The sequence below is a fragment of the Trachemys scripta genome, chromosome 2 (genome assembly GCF_013100865.1).
Source record: "Trachemys scripta elegans isolate TJP31775 chromosome 2, CAS_Tse_1.0, whole genome shotgun sequence".
NCBI classification, from domain to species: Eukaryota; Metazoa; Chordata; order Testudines; family Emydidae; genus Trachemys; species Trachemys scripta.
In genome coordinates, this window is record NC_048299.1 from 226882942 (window position 1) to 226906658 (window position 23717).

The window sequence follows — 23717 nt, forward strand, 5'->3', positions numbered from 1 at the left end:
CTGTCTTTTGACAGTGGCCAATGCCAGGTGCCACAAAGGGAATGAATGGAACAGGTAATAATTAAGAGATCCATCTCCTATTGCCCATTCCCAGCTTCTGGCAAACAGGTTAGGGACACCATCCCTGCCCATTCTGGCTAATAGCTATTGATGGACCTATCCTCCATGAACTTATCTAGTTCTCTTTTGAACCCTGTTATAATCTTGGCCTTCACAATATTCTCTGGCAAGGAGTTCCACGGTTTGACTGTGCGTTGTCTGAAAAACACTTCCTTTTGTTTGTTTTAAACCTGCTGCCTATTGATTTTATTTGGTGTCCTCTAGTTCTTGTGTTATGAGGAGTAAATAACACGTCCTTATTTACTTTCTCCACACCAGTCATGATTTTATAGACCTCAATCATATCCGCCTTAGTCGTCTTTTTTCCAAGTTGAAAAGTCCCAGACTTACTAATCTCTCCTCATATGGAAGCCGTTCCATACCCCTAATCATTTTTGTTGCCCTTTTCTGAACCTTTTCCAATTCCAATATATCTTTTTTGAGATGGGGCAACCACATCTGCATGCAGTATTGGAACTAGTTAACAGCGGACTTTGTGAGGGAGTTCTCTGGATGAAGGAGGAGCATTTATGTGACCCTGGGGGTAAGATTGTTGTCTGTAGTGTGTGTGTTTGTGTTTGTGGTGTGCTTGCTGCTTTACTGAAATATACCATGTGGTCTGTTTATTTGGGGGACTGTGTTCTAAGCCTAGCCCATCAACCCTTAACCAGGGGGTTGAGCTACTCAGGAAGACCACGGCTTTAAAAAGCCAGCTCCTAAGCAACCTGAGGAGCTAGTGAACAGGAGTGGCTAATGGGAGTTTTGCAAGGGAGTTTAGAGAGGGAGTGGGGACTAAATAAACTTAACATTCTTTAAACTTAAAGCCAAAAACACCCCCTGTTGAGGAGAATGAAAGTCTCAGGGAAGGAGAACATCCAACTGGAGCAGAGGGAAATGATCCCATAATTGGGACCCTCCTTCCAGATGATGTCATGGTATCCTCTTATACTGAGGATACCTCTCCAGGGGTGGGAACTCCAGTTATTAGGAAGAGACAGGTAAAAGTTATGAGGGATTCGATCATTAGAAACATAAATAGCAGGGTTTGCGATGACCGGGAGAACCGCATGGTGATTTGCTTGCCTGGTGCAATCTATCAATGGAGATTCTCTATGTCCTAGTAAGGAGGAGAGGATGAAAGATGATAAAATATAGGTAGGATCTGATGAGAAACAGTCAAATGAAAAAGAGTATCATTCAACTATATTATGTAATGTTAGACAGCTAAAAAGTGAAAAGTTTTTAAAGTGCTTAAATACAAATGCTGGAAGTCTAAATAATAAGATGGGTGAACTAGAGTGCCTTGTATTAAATGAGGATATCGATATAACTGGCATCACAGAAACTTGGTGGAATGAGGATAATCAATGGCACACAGTAATACCAGGGTACAAAATATATCAGAAGGACAGAACAGCTCATGCTGGTGAAGGAGTGGCACTATATGTGAAAAAAAGCGTAGAATCAAATGAAGTTAAAATCTTAAATGAACCAAACTGTACCATAGAATCTCTATAGATAGTAATTCCATGCTCTAATAATAAGAATATAGAAGTAGGGATATATTACAGACCACTTGACCAGGATGGTGATAGTGACTGTGAAATGCTCAGGAAGATTAGAAAGGCTATAAAAATAAAAAACCTCAATAATAATGGGGGATTTCAACTATTCCCGTATTGACTGGGTACAATGTCACCTCAGGATAGGATGCAGAAATAAAGTTTCTTGACAGCTTGAATGATTGCATCTTAGAGCAGCTTGTCCTGGAACCCACATGAGACAATTCTTAAATGGCATTCATTGAATGGAATAGTCCATCTAGCCCTGTATCCTGTTGTCTGAAAGTGGCCAGTGCCAAATACATCAGACGGAATGAAAAGAACACGGAAATTATCTATTGATCCATCCCCTGTTTTCTAGTCCTAGCTTCTGGCAGTCAGAGGTTTAGGGACACCCAGGAGTTGTGTCCCTGACCATCTTGGCTAATAGCCACTGATGGACCTGTCCTCCATGAATTTATCTAATTCTGTTTTGAACCCAGTTATACTTTTGGCCTTCACAACATCCCTGGCAACTAGTTCCACAGGTTGACTGTGCATTTTGTGAAGAAGCATGTCCTTATGTTTGTTTTAAACCTGTTGCCTATTGATTTCATTGGGTGATCCTTGGTTTGCATGTTATGTGAAGGGGGAAAATTACACTTCCTTATTCACTTTCTCCACACCATTCATAATTTTCTAGAAATCTATCATATTCCCCCTTAGTTGTCTTTTTTGTTTAAGCCTTTGGTGAGGGACCTTCTCAAAGGCTTTCTGAAAGTCCAAGTACACTATATCCACTGAATTACCATTGTCCACATGTTTGTTGACTCCCTCAAAAAATTCTAATAGATTGGTGAGAGATGATTTCCCTTTAGAAAAGCCATGTTGACTCTTTCCCAACAAACCTTTTTCATCTATGTGTCTGATAATTCTGTTCTTTACTATAATTTCAAACAATCTGCCTGGTACTAAGATTAGGTTTATTGGCCTGTGATTGCGAGACTTGTCTCTGGAGTATTTTTTCTTAAAAATCAGCATTACATTAGCTATCCACCAGTCATCTGGTACAGAGGCTGATTTAAGTGATAAATTACATACCACAATTAGTAGTTCTGCAAGTTCATATCTGAGTTCCTTCAGAACTCTTGGATGAATACCATCTGGTCCTGGTGATTTGTCACTGTTTAATTGATCAATTTGATCCAAATCCTTCTCTAATGACACCCCAGACTGGGACAGTTCCTCGGATTTGTCACCAAAAAAGAATGGCTCAGGTGTGGGATTCTCCCTCACATCCTCTGCAGTGAAGATCAATGCAAAGAATTCATTTAGCTTCTCTGCAACAGCCTTTTCTTCCTTGAGTCTTCCCCATGTACTTAAACATTTGCAACAGTTTTACCCAGCAATTTTAAATTAAATCCCTGGAATTATGAGACTTGTGCTCAGGTTTTGATAAAAATTTTGCATCTTTGTACCATTACAGTACCATACTCTAGAGCAAGAAGTACTCATTCTCTTGGTTTCTTGCCATGTTTCTTGCAGTCCTTGAACAATTGCCCTGACATGCAGAGGATTTCCTTCCAATAGCTGATTGTTATTTATTTTACCATTTCCTCCCGATTCTCATTATACATATTATATCAGTATTAATTTTTTGAATATGGAAAATACATATCTGATCAACCGTGGTATATTGCATGCTCAGTACTTTAACTGCCAGTGAAAAAAGAGAAGAAAATGGACACTAAACACCTGAAACTATTAAAAAGTGTTGTATAGGCATCTCACCTTTTATTCAGAATGACAGCAGACACTACATCTTTACGCCTCTTGTGTATTGCTTCATGGAAAAAAGAGGCTGATGCTTTGTTCAAGATTATTTTGGCACCACCATCAAGAAGCAGTCTCACCGCTTTCGCATGTCCTTCTTTTGCAGCAAGATGAAGAGCTGTGTTCTTTTCAGCAAGACAACATACCAAAACATTACTAGGAATCACTATGCTTAAAAGAAATGTACAACCCTTTCCCCCTCCCCTCCCACTCCTCAAGAGTAAGATTCTGCGCTCGATTCATAGAACCATAGGACTGTAAGGGACCTTGAGAGGTCATCTAAGCCAGTCCCCTGCACTAATGGCAAGACTAAGTATTATCTAGACCATCTGAATCACTTCAGTGGTGGTATAAAGGAACAGAATTTTGTCCCAAGTGCTTAATTATATATGCTTGTACCATTACAGAAAAAACAAACTGCATATAAGAAAGGGCAAAGCGTATACAAGGGATACTAATTATTAACATCTCGTAGTTTTGCAATTAATGAAAGCAAGATGTTAAAAATAAAACTGTCCTGTGTTAACAGATCCACAGAATCTATATTTGAGTGTCAGGAAGAGAAGACTCTGAAATTAGTTTCCACCAGGGTGGTACTACGCATCGGTCTGCAGGGAATTATTTGCAAGCAGCTCTCTGAGAGGAGGATTTTGTCCTCAGTGACTTGCATAAAACTGAGGTAAATGGTTGTGATTTTCAAAAGCACTAAAAGGTCTTAGAAGCACAAGCCCAAGTTAGTGGGCAGGAAGACAAGTGCTTCTAGATCTCTTTGGCAGTCTTCTCTGAGCAATGTACAAATAAGGACTACACAATGGCTTCTGATTAGCTTCTAGTGAAAGCTGAAGTGCTGTTTTTAATCTAGCAGGTCCTAAATGCTTTGAGCCCTGATTACTTAAAAGATTGTCTCTCTCCCATTTTGGTAAAACAACAGTTGCTTGATCTGAACATCCCCTGGTTTCTGAGAGGGGACTGTTGATGCATCATTTCCCACAAAAGGTCTTCAGCTCTGGAACTGGATTCCTCTCCTGGCCAAAAGATCTTGGTTTTGACAAACTTCAGAACAAGCTGCAAGCATAGCTACTAGGCTTTTCCAGGGGGAATAGACTGAGAAGTTTGTTGATGAGTCATTATTTATGGTGGGTTTCCTTTCATTGTTATGAGCTCTTCATATTGTGAGTTTATTATGTTATTATATACTGCTGCACTGTTATGTGGGTCATGTGGTATAGTTAGTAGAGTCTAAAGTGCTTTGTACTTTACATTTTGTGTTAATGATGTTGATCTTCTGTTTGTACAGCTCCTAGAACTTGGATGAGCATTTCACTAATTATAAATAAACCTAAACAATATATGTTAACAAGAACAAAATAGTAAGGGCTTTATAACTGCCAAAATAAATATATTATCATAAACACAGTCTCTCATAATCTTCAACAGTGAAACAAGTTTGCTAACAGGGATTACATGTTTGATTGCAATGAGACAACAGAGTGGAAACAAACAAAAATTATACATATACGTACCCCGTCTTCATCCACTCTGTCTGTAGATTTCACATTAGTATCCAAAATGATTTGCATTGTGCGAGTGTATCCTCCGAAGGCAGCATGATGCAGGGCTGTCCAGCCTTTATAATCACTTTTGAAACAGTAGATATGATGTTATTCACATATTTTTACAAGTATAACCTATAACCTTGAGCTCATGGGTCTGATTCTCCTCTCCCTCACAATAGTTTCCCCACTGTTGTTCTCCATCAATGTCAATGTCTTTTTGCTGAGTAAAGTACGATAGTCTCCTACTAGTACTAAACTCAGCCATGTAAGGGTAATCTCAACTGTGTAGAAGTAATTGGGTCTCATAAAGGCAGTTATGTGATCTTGTGGGATCTTGCCTGTTTCACGGGATTCGCCTCTGAAATAAGTGAGAAACTTACAAGACCCTGGTATTAACACAGAACAGCTGATGCTGCATACAACACTGTAGTACTGTTGAATTGTACATTTAAGGCAACTGACAAACATTAAAAGCACACAATTTTATTTATATTAATATTATTTCATGTTAATATTGTGACATCCTATGTGTTAGTGAATTGTCCCGGACTAATAACACATTATATGAAAAGCCCCCTGAATCATGTTCATTGCAGAATATTCTTAATGACTTAAACAAAAGTGTTATATACAATGTTAGTGTACATGTGATAATTCATACCTTAGCTTCAATGCAAACTTGTGTGGACAATCCAGCACAACTTTAGAGATAAGTACAAAATGTAAGTAATAAAGTAGCTCAGTAACACTAATTATTTTAAAGAAAGGAAACCCATACACTTACCACAGGAAGAGGGCACCCTTCTTCAGTAGAAATTGCACAACCTTTTCATGACCATTTTGGGCTGCCAAGTGAAGGGGAGTCATTCCCTTCTTATCACCTTCATTCAAAAGTCTTGTGTCATTCATGCCTCTGAGAAGTCGCTGACAGGTGTTGATGCGCCCATAGCTTTAAAAGATTAATGTACAGGATAATACTGAGAAAATCTGAATGTATAAAATGGCACTGATACATTGTATAGACTGCACCACTTACCTGGCTGCAAAATGCAAGGGAGACTTCTTGTCTCTATTTTTAGAATAGACAGAAACATTCAAGTCGAGCAAGCTATTTACAGAGAAGGGCACTCCTTGTCTGCACGCATAATGTAGTGGAGTGCACCCCTCGTCATCTTCTTCCACTACAAGATCTTTAATATGTTTCATCTGTTGGCAAAAATAAATGGCTGTATACATATTACCAATGCAACTGTGGGTCCTACTTAGTTAGCAGTAATTTTTGAAGCTACATTTAAAAATAAATCTTTATGGAACTTTAAGAAAGGTAAAATTAAAATCAAAAGCAACAAAAACAAGAGAGCCTTTTACAAATATGTACGCTGATTGATGGTTTTCAGTGAATTTACACTTCACAAGAAGAACTCAGCAACTTGCAGTATTGGGCCCTCAAGCTCTCTATTTATCCACAGAACAGGTACAATACAGGAAGTACAAGATTCTCTTACACTGCCACACCATGCACCTCAACCACATCAGGGAGAAAAATGAAGGCATGTCAGCCTACATGCCTGCTGAATATTTGGTCTCTCTGTGGGGCTATTCAGAAGGTGGCCAGTGAGGATGTGGTAATTTTACAGTGTGGACACTTGCAAAGCCATCAGAAGGTGAAAAAATTTGGTCACAAATTACCTGAGGCTAAATTTGCCCACAATAGTAGAGAGAGGCAGAAACTGAACTCTTGTGCAAGTGGGAGCAGCTGCACTACAGCAGAGATTCAATCTCAGGGGCTGGGAGACAGCATTTGCCAACACTCTCCTCTTGGGGGTTCAAATGGAAGTGAAGGCCTTTAAAGCAGAAGTGTCAAGTGGAATGAATTATGTTTAATTGTGTTCCATGGGCTGGGGTATAAATTTAGGAGTATATATTCCCCAGAGTATACAATGGAATGCCCTCTGATGTCAGGTTTGTACAGAGCGCAATAGGAGAATAGAGCCTTTAGGTAGTAATGAAACATTTAGTTATTTATTCAGTGCCTCATTGTCACATTCACTACTCAGTGAGAGAATATGCTTCCCTCGAGGCATCACTATTTCTGCTTTGTGTTTCTCTTCCTTCCCCATCCTTTCTCTTTCCCTCCTCTAATTTTGTGAGTCTCCTCTTTTCTCTGCATTTCCCTTCCTGCAGCAACTTCCAATTCCCACTCCAGTGTACTTCACTCCCAGCCTCTAAGCCCATTCCACCCACTGAAATGATCAGTGATTAAATAATTTTAAAAGTTAACAAAGTGACATGCAAGAGTCATCATTGTTCTTTAAAGTTGATTCTCCAATCAGATTAATATGGGGAGTTCACACCTCTGACTCATGGTTTCAAGCTGTCTGCACATTCAGGCAGACATAACTGCAGCCGTTATACTTGGCTCACATCTGAAATGTTATCTCTGCAGCTACGATGGCTAGAAACTTACAACATTTTCTTTAAATGGAAGCTTAGATTCAGAGAATCTGAATATTTCAAGTGGCCCATATAAATACATCAAACAGGCCAAATGCAGAATTATGTTTGATACTCCTGTTTTAAAATATGGCTAGGGATTTATTGAAACCCAGGCAATGGAGACTTCCTAAAGAATTTGCTGCAGCATGCAGCATATCCCAGGGTTTGATTGCCTATTAACTGGCAAAGTAGAAGAAAGGGTTCTATAATATATTGCTAATCTCCTGAGCCATTCAATTCCCCGGCAGCAAATAACTTTATTCCTTTGCCTTCCAGAGAGATCCATATTATTGGCTTGATCGTATTTATTTTTATATTTGTAGCTATTTAAATTACCCTGTGGGGACAGTGAGGTGAGTTTACAAATAAAATGAATTTCCATAAATGTTCTGGAAGAAAAGAAAATCCTTGGACAAAGAGATTGAATTCATCAGAGAAAGATACAAATAGATCCTCACTGTACCTGCAGAAATTTCTCATCTAGATGTTGTAATCCTCCAGGCTGCAGTACTGTCAAGTGCAAGAAATTCCGACCAAGCTGATCCTTTAAAGATACATTTGCTCCTAAATAAATATGGAGATAAATACTAGCAATTCTGATAACTAATCATGTTTGATTAAAATACACAAGCTAAAATGAAATTAAAAATATAATTATTTCAGCCAATGCAACAACAAATATCACACCAAGACTTCTACAGACTCTAAGCTTTCAATTTACAGTAATGTATGAATTTCATTTTTTCCACTGTAGCACTCAGATTTATAGGGGTGTGATATTCGGAAACGTTGAGCCTCCACAACTGCTGGTGTGAATGGAGGCTGCATGATCAACACCTCTAAATATATCAGGCTCATAGTGTACTGCTGCCGTAGTCATATTGTTTCAACTGGAATTCTATGTTTCAATATCAGTTTACTTCAGTGCTGTTATATGAATAATCTATGATAACATTATAATAGTTGGGCAACATGGAAATGGAGTGTCTTTCTTATTGGAAGCAAGAGAGTGCCTTGCTAAGTCCATAACAGTTTTACTGTAAGCTTTCTATTTAAAAAAAAAGAATGGTTTGTTAATAAAAATTAATGTTATAAATATTGAGAGAAATACAAGAATATTTACAGTAGCTTACTCTTAAAAATGTGGCAACTGACAATTAAAGATGAAACTTCATTAAGGGTTTAGTAGTTAGTAAAGTTTCAGGTGACACTAAACTGTGACCACTTACTACAGCTTAGGTTTAATACTTAAAATCCATTAATGGTCAGAAACTTGACCATGTCAAAGTGGCATCTTCGTGTTCAATAATACTATTCCCTCTCTGTGTACTCAATAGTGCAGAGCTGCCTTGAGCTTGTGGAGAGTGTAAGGGGAATGCACACCAACCCTTAGGAGGGTGCAGCATGTGCTTTCCTTCCACAGCCCACACACTCTGTAGGTTGATGTGGAGGGGCAGGGACATGGCTCTGCTTCCTCCTTTCCCTTCTTGAGGATTTAGCACTCCAGAGGGTGCTAGCCTGGAGCAGTTCATGTGTTCACTTGTGCCTGCCATCTACGTAGGAGGCTTGAAGAGGAGTCCCTTGAGAGAGAATCTTAACTTCTATGGACCCTTCTCAGAAAAAAAACACACAGAATACTTGTTTGTTCCTTTGTACCTTTAGAGAGTAGTAAATTCACAATTTTCCATGATCCACAGGAAGTAGCCAGTAGAAGTGGTGACCGACCCTCAATGTCAAGTCTATCAATATTTGCTCCCTGCAATGAAAAAAACCCAGGTTTATCACGGATTCATGAACAAATACTATTTAGCAATGAGTTGTAAACAGAGCAGAATTACAGGCATAGTTAGTCACTTTCACTTGCTTTAAATTATGTAAGTTCAATAAAAAAATTCTTTCTTAATTTAAATGAATTTAGGTCAAAGTTTTCAAACTCGAGTGCCTAAGGTTAGGTATCTAAACCCATATTTAGTTATCTAAATAACAGCATATTGATTTTAAGACGTGCTACGCTGGGGAACATCAGGTCCTTTATGTGGAGTTAGGCAAGGCCGGATTTAGAGCCAGGCGACCACCTGGGTTGCTGGGCTTCGGGGGTGCCAGGCTCAGGGTGCTGTTTTTGTTGTTAGTGACAAAAGGGAAAATATAATGTTTGAAGTAAAACGTTTCAGGTATTCTGTATCTGGATTAATTTTTCATTAACATCCTAGAAAGTTCTGGACCTTTATAGAATCTCGTGGAACCTTCGAGGACTTTCTGAGAACTACATTTTCCTTGAACCTCCTAGAATCTTGTCAGCCATGCCCTCACTGTACATAACGGGCGGGGCATCGCCAGTCAGTCAATTAGTGAGATATAAGCATGAAGTGAAGTGAAAGCCCAGCTGCAATACTGTGAACCTTGTTTTATTGTGTAATTGTGGATGTGTACTTGTGTTTTGAGATTTGAAGAGTATAAGTAGCAACTACTAAAGGACATGAAGACTTTCTAAGACTGTGGATCATAAACTTTTGCTCTCCCTAATACTGTCTCTTTCCCCCCCATAGAAAATAAAAGATCCTATAGAAAATAAAAGATCCCCCCAAAGAAGCCTTCAAAAGGTCAGTATAGGAAGCGAAAAGCTCAATTGCAATGTAGTTTGCAGCAAGGGGCAAATTTGATGGGAAAATATCTGAAACAGAACAACATAGACTGGGCTTTAGACAGTAGTGATCATCCCAGTGCAGAAGAAATTGAGGAGTGAAGCATAAATGATGGAAGTCCTATTACTAAGGAATTAGCAGATTTACATGAAGATAAGTAATGGAAATGTGAGGAAAGTTACGGAGAATTGCCCAGTTTTCCTGACAAGCTAAAGGAGAGTAATGATAAAGAAGAATGTGGCTCACATGAAAAGGAGAGTAATGACAAAGAAAAATCTGGTTTAGATGAAAAGGAGAGAAAATATAAAGAAGAATCAACCTCACATGGTGACAGAAACAGCAGTGAGAAAAATTGCACACCACAAATCGATACATCAGATCCTGCTTTATGCCCGGTAATCCTAAACTCTGCTGATATTGTAAATGATTGTAAAATTTTGAACGGGCCAGGCAAAACTGAGGATATGTCGTTTCCAGTAAATGAGTAGAAGCGACACTTCTCAAAGTCACCCTGCGAAAGAGTGCTTGAGAATGGTGAGAAACTGAATTGACATTGGCTAGCTTATTCAAAATCAACTGACAAAGTGCTCTGGTTTTGTTGCAAAATATTTGACAAGAATGTCAAATCATTGCTTGCACTTTCCTCGTAAAATTACTGGCATAACTTAGCTGATGCTCTCAAGCAACATGAAAAGTAACCCAGCCATTTTATGGCCTACTCCAAATGGATGGAGGTCGAGTCCAGGCTCAAGCTGAATAAATGCATAGATGCAGAAAACCAATTCATTAATAATGTAGAAACCCATCATTGGAGAAATGTGTTCAAGTGTCTGATCTCAATTGCCCTCTTCCTTGCAAAGAATAATTTGGCTCTCCTGGGCTCTTCGGATACATCACTAAACATAATGGTAATTTCCTCGGTTTGGTAGCGCTCCTTGGGAAATACGACACTGTCACTCATGAACACCTACATCGAGTAGTTCGTAAAGAATCTATGACCCATTCCTGCAGCAAAACAATTCAAAAGAATTGACTGACATGGCAAGGAAGTTGCTTGACAACATATTGATGCAACTCAGCAAAGCAAAGTACTATGCCTTGTGACAAAGTTCCTCCTCTATCTTAGAATCACAGAATCATAGAATATCAGGGTTGGAAGGGACCTCAGGAGGTCATCTAGTCCAACCCCCTGCTCAAAGCAGGACCAATTCCCAACTAAATCATCCCAGCCAGGGTTTTGTCAAGCCGGGCCTTAAAAACCTCCAAGGAAGGAGATTCCACCACCTCCCTAGGTAACGCATTCCAGTGCTTCACCACCCTCCTGGTGAAATAGTGTTTCCTAATATCCAATCTAGACCTCCCCCACTGCAACTTGAGACCATTACTCCTTGTTCTGTCATCTGCCACCACTGAGAACAGCCGAGCACCATCCTCTTTGGAACCCCCTTCAGGTAGTTGAAGGCTGCTATCAAATCCCCCCTCATTCTTCTCTTCTGGAGACTAAACAATCCCAGTTCCCTCAGCCTCTCCTCATAAGTCACGTGCTTCAGACCCCTAATCATTTTTGTTGCCCTCCGCTGGACTCTTTCCAATATTTCCACATCCTTCTTGTAGTGTGGGGCCCAAAACTGGACACAGTACTCCAGATGAGGCCTCACCAATGTCGAATAAAGGGGAACGATCAGTTTCCTCGATCTGCTGGCAATGCCCCTACTTATACAGCCCAAAATGCCGTTAGCCTTCTTGGCAACATGAGCACACTGTTGACTCATATCCAGCTTCTCGTCCACTGTGACCCCTAGGTCCTTTTCTGCAGAACTGCCACCTAGCCATTCGGTCTCTAGTCTGTAGCAGTGCATAGGATTCTTCCATCCTAAATGCAGGACTCTGCACTTGTCCTTGTTGAACCTCATCAGGTTTTTTTTGGACCATTCCTCCAATTTGTCTAGGTCCCTCTGTATCCGATCCCCACCCTCCAGCATATCTACCATACCTCCCAGTTTAGTGTCATCTGCAAACTTGCTGAGAGTGCACTCCACACCATCCTCCAGATCATTAATAAAGATATTAAACAAAACTGGCCCCAGGACCGACCCTTGGGGCACTCCACTTGAAACCAACTGCCAACTAGACATGGAGCCGTTGATCACTACCCATTGAGCCCGACGATCTAGCCAGCTTTCTATCCACCTTACAGTCCATTCATCCAGCCCATACTTCTTTAACTTGGTGGCAAGAATACTGTGGGAGACCGTATCAAAAGCTTTGCAAAAGTCAAGGAATAACACATCCACTGCTTTTCCCCCCATCCACAGAGCCAGTTATCTCATCATAGAAGGCAATTAGGTTAGTCAGGCACAACTTCTCCTTGGTGAATCCATGCTGACTGTTCCTGATCACTTTCCTCTCCTCTAAGTGTTTCATAATTGATTCCTTGAGGACCTGCTCCATGATTTTTCCAGGGACTGAGGTGAGGCTGCCTCCCTGTAGTTCCCCGGATCCTCCTTCTTCCCTTTATTAAAGATGGGCACTACATTAGCGTTTTTCCAGTCATCCGGGACCTCCCTCGATCACCATGAGTTTTCAAAGATGATGGCCAATGGCTCCGCAATCACATCCGCCAACTCCTTTAGCACCCTCGGATGCAGCGCATCCGGCCCCATGGATTTGTGCTCATCCAGTTTTTCTAAATAGTCCCGAACCACTTCTTTCTCCACGGAGAGTTGGTCACCTCCTCCCCATACTGTGCTGCCCAGTCCAGCAGTCTGGGAGCTGACCTTGTTTGTGAAGACAGAGGCAAAAAAAGCATTGAGTACATTAGCTTTTTCCACATCCTATGTCACTAGGTTGCCTCCCTCATTCAGTAAGGGGCCCACACTTTCCTTGACTTTCTTCTTGTTGCTAACATACCTGAAGAAACCCTTCTTGTTACTCTTAAGATCTCTTGCTAGCTGCAACTCCATGTGAGATTTTGCCTTCCTGATTTCACTCCTGCATGCCTGAGCGATATTTTTATACTCCTCCCTGGTCATTTGTCCAATCTTTCACTTCTTGTAAGCTTCTTTTTTGTGTTTAAGGTCAGCAAGAATTTCACTGTTAAGCCAAGCTGGTCGCCTGCCATATTTACTAATCTTTCTACAAATCGGGGTGGTTTCTTCCTGCAACCGCAATAAGGATTCTTTAAAATACAGCCAGCTCTCCTGGACCCCTTTGCCCTTCATGTTATTCTCCCAGGGGATCCTGCCCATCTGTTCCCTGAGGGAGTCAAAGTCTGCTTTTCTGAAGTCCAGGGTCCGTATTCTGCTGCTCTCCTTTCTTCCTTGTGTCAGGATCCTGAACTCGACCATCTCATGATCACTGCCTCCCAGGTTCCCATCCACTTTTGCTTCCCCTACTAATTCTTCCCTGTTTGTGAGTAGCAGGTCAAGAAAAGCTCTGCCCCTAGTTGGTTCCTCCAGCACTTGCACCAGGAAATTGTCCCCTACACTTTCTAAAAACTTCCTGGATTGTCTGTGCACCGCTGTATTACTCTCCCAGCAGATATCTTGGTGGGTCCTGTGCTTATTGGCAGATTTTCTTGCCTCAGAGATTCACCATGTGGGTTGGGGAACAGCCCAGAGACCTTCCCCTTTGGAAGAACCCACAGTCCAGGTTAATTGGGAGGTTTGGGGGGAACCCGGATTTGAAAATGCCATCATTACTGCCAAAAAATGGCAGAAAACTTTGGAGTTGAGCCTGTCTTCAAGAAAACTTGTATTCATTGGAAGAAGAGACAGTTTGGTTCTGAGGGCAGAGATGAGGTGATGGAAAGCTCGGAAGAAAAATTCAAGAGAGTATTTTTTTGCTCACTCATTGACACTGTTTGGATGTCCATCGAAGAAAAGTTTGGATAAATGAAACACCATGAAAAGACCTGGGGTTTTCTGTATGACCTTAGAAAGCTACCAGTGGACAGGAAACCACTCTTGAACAATTGTACAGACCTTCACCAGACACTGACATGTGGGGAATGTTCGGACGTCAATGATAAAACCCTCTATGGTGAATTGGACAACATCCATCATATTTTGCAACATGAGAAGCAATCTCCACTACAAGTTCTCCAATTCATTTCTGATGCAGAGCTGAAGGACACTTTTCTTAATGTGTGGATAGCTTGGAAGATTCTGCTCATGCTGCGGTAATAGTCGCGAGTGGTGAGCGCAGTTTTTTGAAGTTTGGGCTCGTTAAAACATACCTTCGATTAATAATGGCTGACGTGAGTCTGACATCACTTGTTATTTTATTGTTTGAAAGTGGCATTGGCCAGCTTTGGATCTCTCTGACACTGTGCTTCAGTCCATGAGGGCAAAGGCGAGAAAAGTGACATTTTGAACTCAAGGACTAGGGTTAACATTTTAAGGCTGTCACCTACTGTAATACTATTGAATACTGGTTCACTCAATGTTGGTGCACAGTTCAATATCTTGATGTTAGTACGTTTCAGTTATTCTTAAAATTAAAAAGTTTCTATAAGCTTAGAGAAAACAATTTTTTTGATTTGCGTACATGTGGCATACAGATTTACAGATCCTAGTGTGCAAATTTATCAACTTATATGACAGGGATAAATCATGCATGCAAATTGTGCATCAAAGTCATGAAATGGGCTAGAAATGTAATAAAAAATAAGGTATTCAAAACCTTATAAGGTATTTAACAAATGCGGGGGAGGGCAGAAAAGATACTCCTCACCTGGGGTGCCATTTGCTCTAGGGTCAGCCCTGGAGTTAGGTGCCCATATTTTAATGGACCCAAGTTTGAAAACAATAGACTTAGTGGTCTGGAAATGTACCAAAATTACAGCCCTGATGAATGAGGTTCCCTACTTATCCACATAATAGGCAGCAACAGTGCAAGCCTCTTCCAAACTACCATACCACTGCAGTTTACCCCTGTTCTGGAGGAATGACATCCAGAAATTAATGTCATTTGATCTCTATGCCCAATAAATCCTTGTCTTCTGTGCTCAGGCTGCCAGGGAGTGCAAGTACAGGGCCAATACATGGCAGCTCCGATGGTGGATTTTGTGATGTGGACATTTCTAGAGCTGAGAGACAAACTCAGATCATGGAATTAAGACTAGGTTACATCTAATGCAAGTCTGACCCAAAACAATTGAAGTGAATGGGAGTCTTTCCATTAATTTCAACTGTCTTTGGATCAGGCCCTAAATCATGAGACAATTATTAACCAAAGCCACTATCAATATTTAACTTGAGGAACAATAAATCTTGTTGTTCATAGAAACGTGATAAGTTATATTGATTGTTATATACATAATGACTGTTTTTACCAGAAACACCAGAAAGTTATCTAGCAAGGCCACGAATTGCTTAAGGATAACAAATAATTCCCTGCCCCCGTCTCTCAGTTACCATTCATTCTGTAACTTAAGAGGCCAACTGGGGGGAAAGGGGGTGTTCATTTCTGATGAGCCAATCAAACAGAGATTTTCCTATCTGATTGGCTATCAGAGTTTAAATATAATTTCACACGATACAGCTGCAGCAAGTCACAAATAGTCATTTACATAAACATTCTGAGTAGTTACCTTTACTCCAGACATTACTGTTGTTGACCTCTCAGGAACATGAATTCAACAATATTGTACATCCTATATGTTTTAATGTATTTAACAAGATTAAGACCAGTATATTATATATATATTTAACAAGGACATCAGGAATAGAAGATAATGTATATTTATAACATGCTCAAGTTATTGGTGCTCTACAAACCTTAACTTCTTGAATTTTCTGACTTGTGTAATTTAGTTATCCTGAAAGTTACTTTAATGTTATTCCTGCATTTAATATAGTTGTTTTTAATTGAAACAGGAGACAACAAAAATATAAAAGGAAAGAAGAAGAAAAAAAGAATAAAGGGCTAATAAAGTGCTTTAGAAGCCCCTTAGTGATATAAAATCACTTCAGGGAGAGAACCTTTCATAAAAATGTTCTTAACTCAAGATGCCTTAACTGAGGCAGTCCTTAAGAGAGACATCCTTAACTCAGGAAGTCTTGAGCATGTAAAGAGATCTCAAAGCTAACTTGTCCAGTATACACACCGAATTCTAAATCATTATAGCCTAAAGTCCTAATGAAATATGATGCAACCAATTCTAAAGCACATTTGTGAACATTTTGACTTTGCTGTTCTGATTTTTTTAAATTACTCATAACAACTGAATACCTAATATGTGTATGCAATTACATCATTTGTGTGCACAAATCAGATGCTTGCTAATACAGTAGAGACAAAGAACTGTCTATGTGTATATGCAAATATTATAGTTGTGAATATAATTGCACAAGCATTGGATACACAATTGAACACAATTTGCAAATACACTTTTTTAAATTAGATTCATAAAGTTCAAAACATTTAAAATAATGACCTAGATTTTCTTTTTCAAGCTTAATTTGTTTTGCTTCTTAAGGCCCTGATTTAGCAAAACACTTAAGCATATCAATTTCTGTACAAGAAATAACATCAGATGCTTAAGTCCCACCCAAGTTAAAGCACCTGCTGAAATGTTAGATGAACCAGGGCCTACATAAGGATGACAAAACAAACCATTAGTTCAATTTTTAGCTGCAGGGCTTGATTCTCCACTGCTTTGCATCTTGTGCAGTCATTCACATTGGGCACAATGAGTACAAAGTGGGTGTATAATGCTACAGGAGAATTCTGCTTTTGTGGGGATGATCAGGCTCTCATTGTCTAAAACATGACATATAACTTTATACCTGTTAAGAATGTTGTTGACAGCTGCCATTTTTATTTCCAAGTAGAAAAAGTACTTACAATAAGATAAATGTTTATACAAGCTAACATGTCTGAAATGAGATGCGGATTATTAAAGGATACAAGTGATAACCAAACCCAAAGTCAATATTTCTCTCTTTTTACTATGGAGACAATAGGCAGGATCCTGAGCCATGTTGTGGCAGGAAAGCTGCACTAAACTGGGAGCTCATGAGTCCCATAGAGCAGTGAAATCTCTGTCTGACACAATCAGTTCTATACCACCCTTTCCCACTTAACCCTGCTCATACCCAGTGTAGAAGATGCCACAGAAGCATGCCAGGAGAGAGGAAACAGAGGTAACAGCTGAAATGTGCAGTATTTTGTTGATCTTAGCTGGTACTTTGGGGCTTATTAGAAGCCACTGCAAATGACAGCAGTCTTGAGGTGGTCTTAATTAATGTAGAGGTCTAAACCTGCTCCAAATTGCACCAGGGAGCAAGGATTGCAAAGACAGCACATAGTCACTGTAATAGAATTCTAAACTGCACGATACTGTTCAGCCACTAGCCAGCAATGAGTGTATAAATACCTTATGTAAATTACCCTCAGCCATACCTGGAAGATCATTGAAGGATCTTATGATGAACATATCTGGTGTGTATAAGCAAGCTCTGAGCCCTGTCCATACCAGATACAGAAACATTACATGGTGTCAGGAGTAAGATAAGAACAGAAACAGAGGTGGGGGAGTTGCGTTGTATGTAAGAGAGGAGTATGACTGCTCAGAGCTCCGGTATGAAACTGCAGAAAAACCTGAGAGTCTCTGGATAAAGTTGAGAAGTGTGAGCAACAAGGGTGATGTCGTGGTGGGAGTCTGCTATAGACCACCAGACTAGGGGGATGAGGTGGACGAGGCTTTCTTCTGGCAACTAGCAGAAGTTGCTAGATCGCAGGCCCTGGTTCTCATGGGAGACTTTAATCACCCTGATATCTGCTGGGAGAGCAATACAGCGGTGCACAGGCAATCCAGGAAATTTTTGGATAGTGTAGGGGACAATTTCCTGGTGCAAGTGCTGGAGGAACCAACTAGGGGCAAAGCTTTTCTTGACCTGCTACTCACAAACAGGGGAAGCAAAAGTGGATGGGAACCTGGGAGGCAGTGACCACGAGATGGTCGAGTTCAGGATCCTGACACAAGGAAGAAAGGAGAGCAGCAGAATACGGACCCTGGACTTCAGAAAAGCAGACTTTGACTCCCTCAGGGAACAGATGGGCAGGATCCCCTGGGAGAATAACATGAAGGGCAAAGGGGTCCAGGATTGCTGGCTGTATTTTAAAGAATCCTTATTGAGGTTGCAGGAACAAACCATCCTGATGTGTAGAAAGAATAGTAAATATGGCAGGCGACCAGCTTGGCTAAACAGTGAAATCCTTGCTGATCTTAAACGCAAAAAAGAAGCTTACAAGAAGTGGAAGATTGGACAAATGACCAGGGAGGAGTATAAAAATATTGCTCAGGCATGCAGGAGTGAAATCAGGAAGGCCAAATCACACTTGGAGTTGCAGTTAGCAAGAGATGTTAAGAGTAACAAGAAGGGTTTCTTCAGGTATGTTAGCAACAAGAAGAAAGTCAAGGAAAGTATGGGCCCCTTACTGAATGAGGGAGGCAACCTAGTGACCGAGGATGTGGAAAAAGCTAATGTACTCAATGATTTTTTTGCCTCTGTCTTCACGCACAAGGTCAGCTCCCAGATTGCTGCACTGGGCAGTACAGCACGGGGAGAAGGTGACCAACCCTCTGTGGAGAAAGAAGTGGTTCGGGACTATTTAGAAAAACTGGACGTGCACAAGTCCATGGGGCCGGATGCGCTGCATCCGAGAGTGCTAAAGGAGTTGGCGGGTGAGATTGCAGAGCCATTAGCCATTATTTTTGAAAACTCATGGCGATCAGGGGAGGTCCCAGATGACTGGAAAAAGGCTAATGTAGTGCCCATCTTTAAAAAAGGGAAGAAGGAGGATCCGGGGAACTACAGGCCAGTCAGCCTCACCTCAGTCCCTGGAAAAATCATGGAGCAGGTCTTCAAGGAATCAATTATGAAACATTTAGAGGAGAGGAAAGTGATCAGGAACAGTCAGCATGGATTCACCAAGGGGAAGTCGTGCCTGACTAACCTAATTGCCTTCTATGATGAGATAACTGGCTCTGTGGATGAGGGGAAAGCAGTGGATGTGTTATTCCTTGACTTTAGCAAAGCTTTTGATACGGTCTCCCACAGTATTCTTGCCACCAAGTTAAAGAAGTATGGGCTGGATGAATGGACTGTAAGGTGGATAGAAAGCTGGCTAGATGGTCGGGCTCAACGGGTAGTGATCAATGGCTCCATGTTTAGTTGGCAGCCGGTTTCAAGCGGAGTGCCCCAAGGGTCGGTCCTGGGGCCGGTTTTGTTTAATATCTTTATTAATGATCTGGAGGATGGTGTGGAGTGCACTCTCAGAAAGTTTGCAGATGACACTAAACTAGGAGGCGTGGTAGATACACTAGAGGGTAAGGATCGGATACAGAGGGACCTAGACAAATTAGAGGATTGGGCTGAAAAAAACCTGATGAGGTTCAACAAGGACAAGTGCAGAGTCCTGCACTTAGGACGGAAGAATCCCATGCACTGCTACAGACTAGGGACCGAATGGCTAGGTAGCAGTTCTGCAGAAAAGGACCTAGGGGTCACAGTGGACGAGAAGTTGGATATGAGTCAAAAGTGTGCTCTTGTTGCCAAGAAGGCTAACGGCATTTTGGGCTGTATAAGTAGGGGCATTGCCAGCAGATCGAGGAACGTAATCGTTCCCCTTTATTCGACATTGGTGAGGCCTCATCTGGAGTATGTGGAAAAATTGGAAAGAGTCCAGCGGAGGGCAACAAAAATGATTAGGGGTCTGGAGCACATGACTTATGAGGAGAGGCTGAGGGAACTGGGATTGTTTAGTCTCCAGAAGAGAAGAATGAGGGGGGATTTGATAGTAGCCTTCAACTACCTGAAGGGGGGTTCCAAAGAGGATGGAGCTCGGCTGTTCTCAGTGGTGGCAGATGACAGAATAAGGAGCAATGGTCTCAAGTTGCAGTGGGGGAGGACCAGGTTGGATATCAGGAAAAACTATTTCACTAGGAGGGTGGTGAAACACTGGAATGCGTTACCTAGGGAGGTGGTGGAATCTCCTTGCTTGGAGGTTTTTAAGGCCCGGCTTGACAAAGCCCTGGCTGGGATGATTTAGCTGGGAATTGGTCCTGCTTTGAGCAGGGGGTTGGACTAGATGACCTCTTGAGGTCCCTTCGAACTCTGATATTCTATGATTCTATGATGAGAAGGAAAACAGCTATAAAGGTTGCAGACAGAAGGGACACAGCAACAAAGGTTGCAGGATCTTATCAACATGCCACTCTTCAATGCTCCAGAGAACTTCAGTTTGGATAAACCTTCAGAATGGACAGACTGGAACAATATTGTACAAAATTTTGCATTGCTACCAAGCTGCACAAAGAACCTGAAGATATACAGGTATCGTCTTTAATTTATGCTGTGGGGAAGCAAGCAGGTCATATCTTTCAATCCTTTGACATAACTGAAGACAGTCACAAAGATGACTATTAAAGGGTTTTGGCTATGTTTGATGCATACTTTATACCTCAAAGAAACATGGTTTATGAAAGAGCATGTTTTTACCACAGAACTCAGAACCAAGAAAAAATGTTGAATGTTTTATAAGAGTTCTACATATATTGGCTGAAAACTGATTTGGGGAATGCAAAACATGAATATATCAGAGACACATTGGTTATTGGGTTAACAGATAAAAACCTTACACAGCAGCTACAACTCAAGACAGATTTAATTCTAGCCATAGCTACTCAAATAGCAAAATAGTCTGAACTGGTGAAACAGGAAACCTAGAGAAACTTGACAAATTTAAAAACCCGAAACTAGCTTAGCAACTGCAGACACTTGAGTCTTAAAAGTCACTATCATAAAACTCCTGATGCAAGAAGAGAGAACTCCTAGGCTAAGAAGGACACATTCCAGCCTTCATGCACAAGGAGTGGAAAAAGTCATATCCCAAGAGATGATGAATGTCCAGTTAGAGGCACAGGTTGTAATAAAAGCATGAAATATGGACATTTTACAGCTGGGAGTTAACTCATATTACAAACAATCAAGAGCCCTTGTTTTGGGGACCTATCACTTACAATGATATGGAACAGGGGTCGGCAACCTTTCAGATGTGGTGTGCCAAGTTTTCATTTATTCACTTTAATTTAAGGTTTCGCGTGCCGGTAATACATGTTCACGTTTTTTAGAGGTCTCTCTCTATAAGTCTATGTATAATATAACTAAACTACTGTTGTATGTAAAGTAAACAAGGTTTTCAAAATGTTTAAGAAGCTTAATTTAAAATTAAATCAAAATGCTGATCTTAAGCCGCCGACCTGCTCAGCCTGCTGCCAGCCTGGGGTTCCGTTCACCTAGGCCGGCAGTGGGCTGAGCGGGGTCTGCGGCCGGAACCCCAGACCAGCGGCGGGCTGAGCAGGGCCAGCACCCCAGACCAGCAGCGGGCCGAGCAGCTCAGCCCGCTGCCAGTCTGGGATTCCGTCCACTGGTTCCTGCCATCCAGGGTCCTGGCTGCCGGCCCTGCTCAGCCCGCTGCCGGTCTGGGGTTCTGGCTGCCGGTCCCTTGCCAGCTGGGGTCCCAGCCGCCGGCCCCGCTCAGCCTGCTGCTGGCCTGGTATTCAGGGTGGGGGTGGGGATGTGGGGGGTGCAAGAGTCAGGGCAGGGGTGTGTGGAGGGGCTGGGTATGTCTGGAGGGTGCAGGAGTCAGGGCAGAGGGCTGGGGCCATGTGAGGGGGTGCAGGAGTCAGGGCATGGGGTGTGGGAGGGCTGGGTATGTGTGGAGGGTGCAGGAATCAGGAATGGAGTTATGGGGAGGATGCAGGAGGCTGGGGTTCAAGGGGGGTGCAGGGGTCAGAGCATAGGGCTGGGGGGGGGTGGGCTGGGATCAGGGGGGTGCTCCCAGCCCCCTGAGCGGCTCACGGCAGGGGGCTGGAGGGATACGCCCCACTCCTACCCTCCTTCCCCCTGCCTCTTCTCCGCCTCCTTATCGGTCTGAGCAGCGAGGGCGCTGGGGCTGCTTTTCTCCCCTCCCTCGCAAGGGCCATCGGCGGCAGGGAGGGAGAGGAGGCAGGGCTCGACACAGCACGCTGGGGGAAGAGGCGGGGGAGGGGGAAGCTTGGTTGCCTTATTGGAAACAACGGGGAGGTGGGCGGTCACAAGCCCACCCACTTCTAAAGGGCCCTCCTCCAGCCTAGCGGAAGGGACCACTGGACCCAGGAACCAAATAATCTCTTGGGACCACTAATGAAAAAACAGGGAGTGGAGTGACGGTCAAAGGTTCAAAATCAGGGTCCCAGATGGGGAAGCTTGGTTGCTGGTGGAGCCTGCTGTACAGCAGCAGCCGGCAGGACCAAGCTTGCTTCTGCCCCCTGCCCCCGCCAGAGAGAGCGGTAGGCGGAGGGCGGAGAAGAGCGGGCTGGGCCGGGCAGGATTTTTAATGGCACGCTGCTGCCTGCCGGGGTCCATAGGTTTGCCTGCCATAGGTTGCCGACCTCTGATATAGAACCTGCCTGGACAGTGAAACTGAATATTCATGGCATGACTATTGACTTAAAAACTGACTCAGGAGCTGATGTCTCAGTCACCCCAGACAGCACTTACGATCACCTTCAACCCCTCCCAGAGCTGAAGACACCTGACACAGCTCTGACTAGCCCTGGAGATACTCTGAAATGCATAGGCCAGTTCACCACAGAAACAACTTACAAAGACAAAAGCTTTGCATTCAGAGTGCATGTGATCAGAGGATCAAAGATCAACAACCTTCTCAGCAGCAGTATGGCACCCATGATGGGCCTCGTGAGAAATATGGAGGAAGCTGATGATATCAAACTTTTGAGAGGAGATTGAGCACAAATCAATTTAAGAGATAATGCTGAACCACAGTATACAAACACCTGTACCAGAAAGACCTTGGAAGAGGCTAGTGGCAGATTTATGCAAATTCAGAGAATATCGTTACCTGGTCATTGTGGACTATTTTTTCAGGTATATAGAAATAATGTACTTGGAAGACATAACATGTTGCAGTGTTATCAAGAAACTGAAGAGCACTTTTGCTTACTTTGGTATTCCGGAACAATTAGTGATGTACAATGTACCACAATTCATTGCACCAGAATTTAAGTCATTACAAATGAAATATGATTTTGATCATACTATACAGATAGCCAGGAAAATCTGACAGCATGAAGATCCATTCCTTGCTCTTCTGAGTTACAGATCAACACCAATAGTGATTACTTGATGCTGTCCTGCACAACTCCTGATGGGAAAGCAACACAGACCTACTCTTCCAACTTTGGGAAAGAATCTATTTCCAAAGTGGCCAGACATGAAGAGAGTTGCCAAATTGGATAAAAAGGCTAAAAGATCTTATGAACACTTTTACAACAGACATCACTCTGATGGAATGCACCCCAATATTCACACCCTACACACTACTGTAATAATCTTTGTATGAAATATGCCTTGTAAGATATCTTTTGAAAACAACTCATGGTCAATAATATCATGATGAAATGTGTGTAGTAAAATTATATGTAAAGTTATAAACATATGATGAAATCACATCTAAAATGTGATTACCAGACAGATCTG

The 23717-nt window shown here is 41.9% G+C and overlaps 1 protein-coding gene across 2 annotated transcripts in view; it reads right to left on the minus strand.

Annotated features, from left to right (window-relative positions):
• Positions 1–23717, minus strand: part of TRPA1 (transient receptor potential cation channel subfamily A member 1) — a 68653-nt gene that overhangs the window by 26233 nt on the left and 18703 nt on the right. For both annotated transcript variants that reach the window (XM_034763105.1, XM_034763104.1), the window contains 6 exons: positions 9182–9281; positions 7989–8089; positions 6066–6235; positions 5814–5978; positions 4997–5111; positions 3432–3598 (listed from right to left, as the gene is read on the minus strand). In XM_034763105.1, the coding sequence (XP_034618996.1) occupies positions 3432–3598; positions 4997–5111; positions 5814–5978; positions 6066–6235; positions 7989–8089; positions 9182–9281 (818 nt within the window). The remainder of the gene's footprint in view (positions 1–3431; positions 3599–4996; positions 5112–5813; positions 5979–6065; positions 6236–7988; positions 8090–9181; positions 9282–23717) is intronic.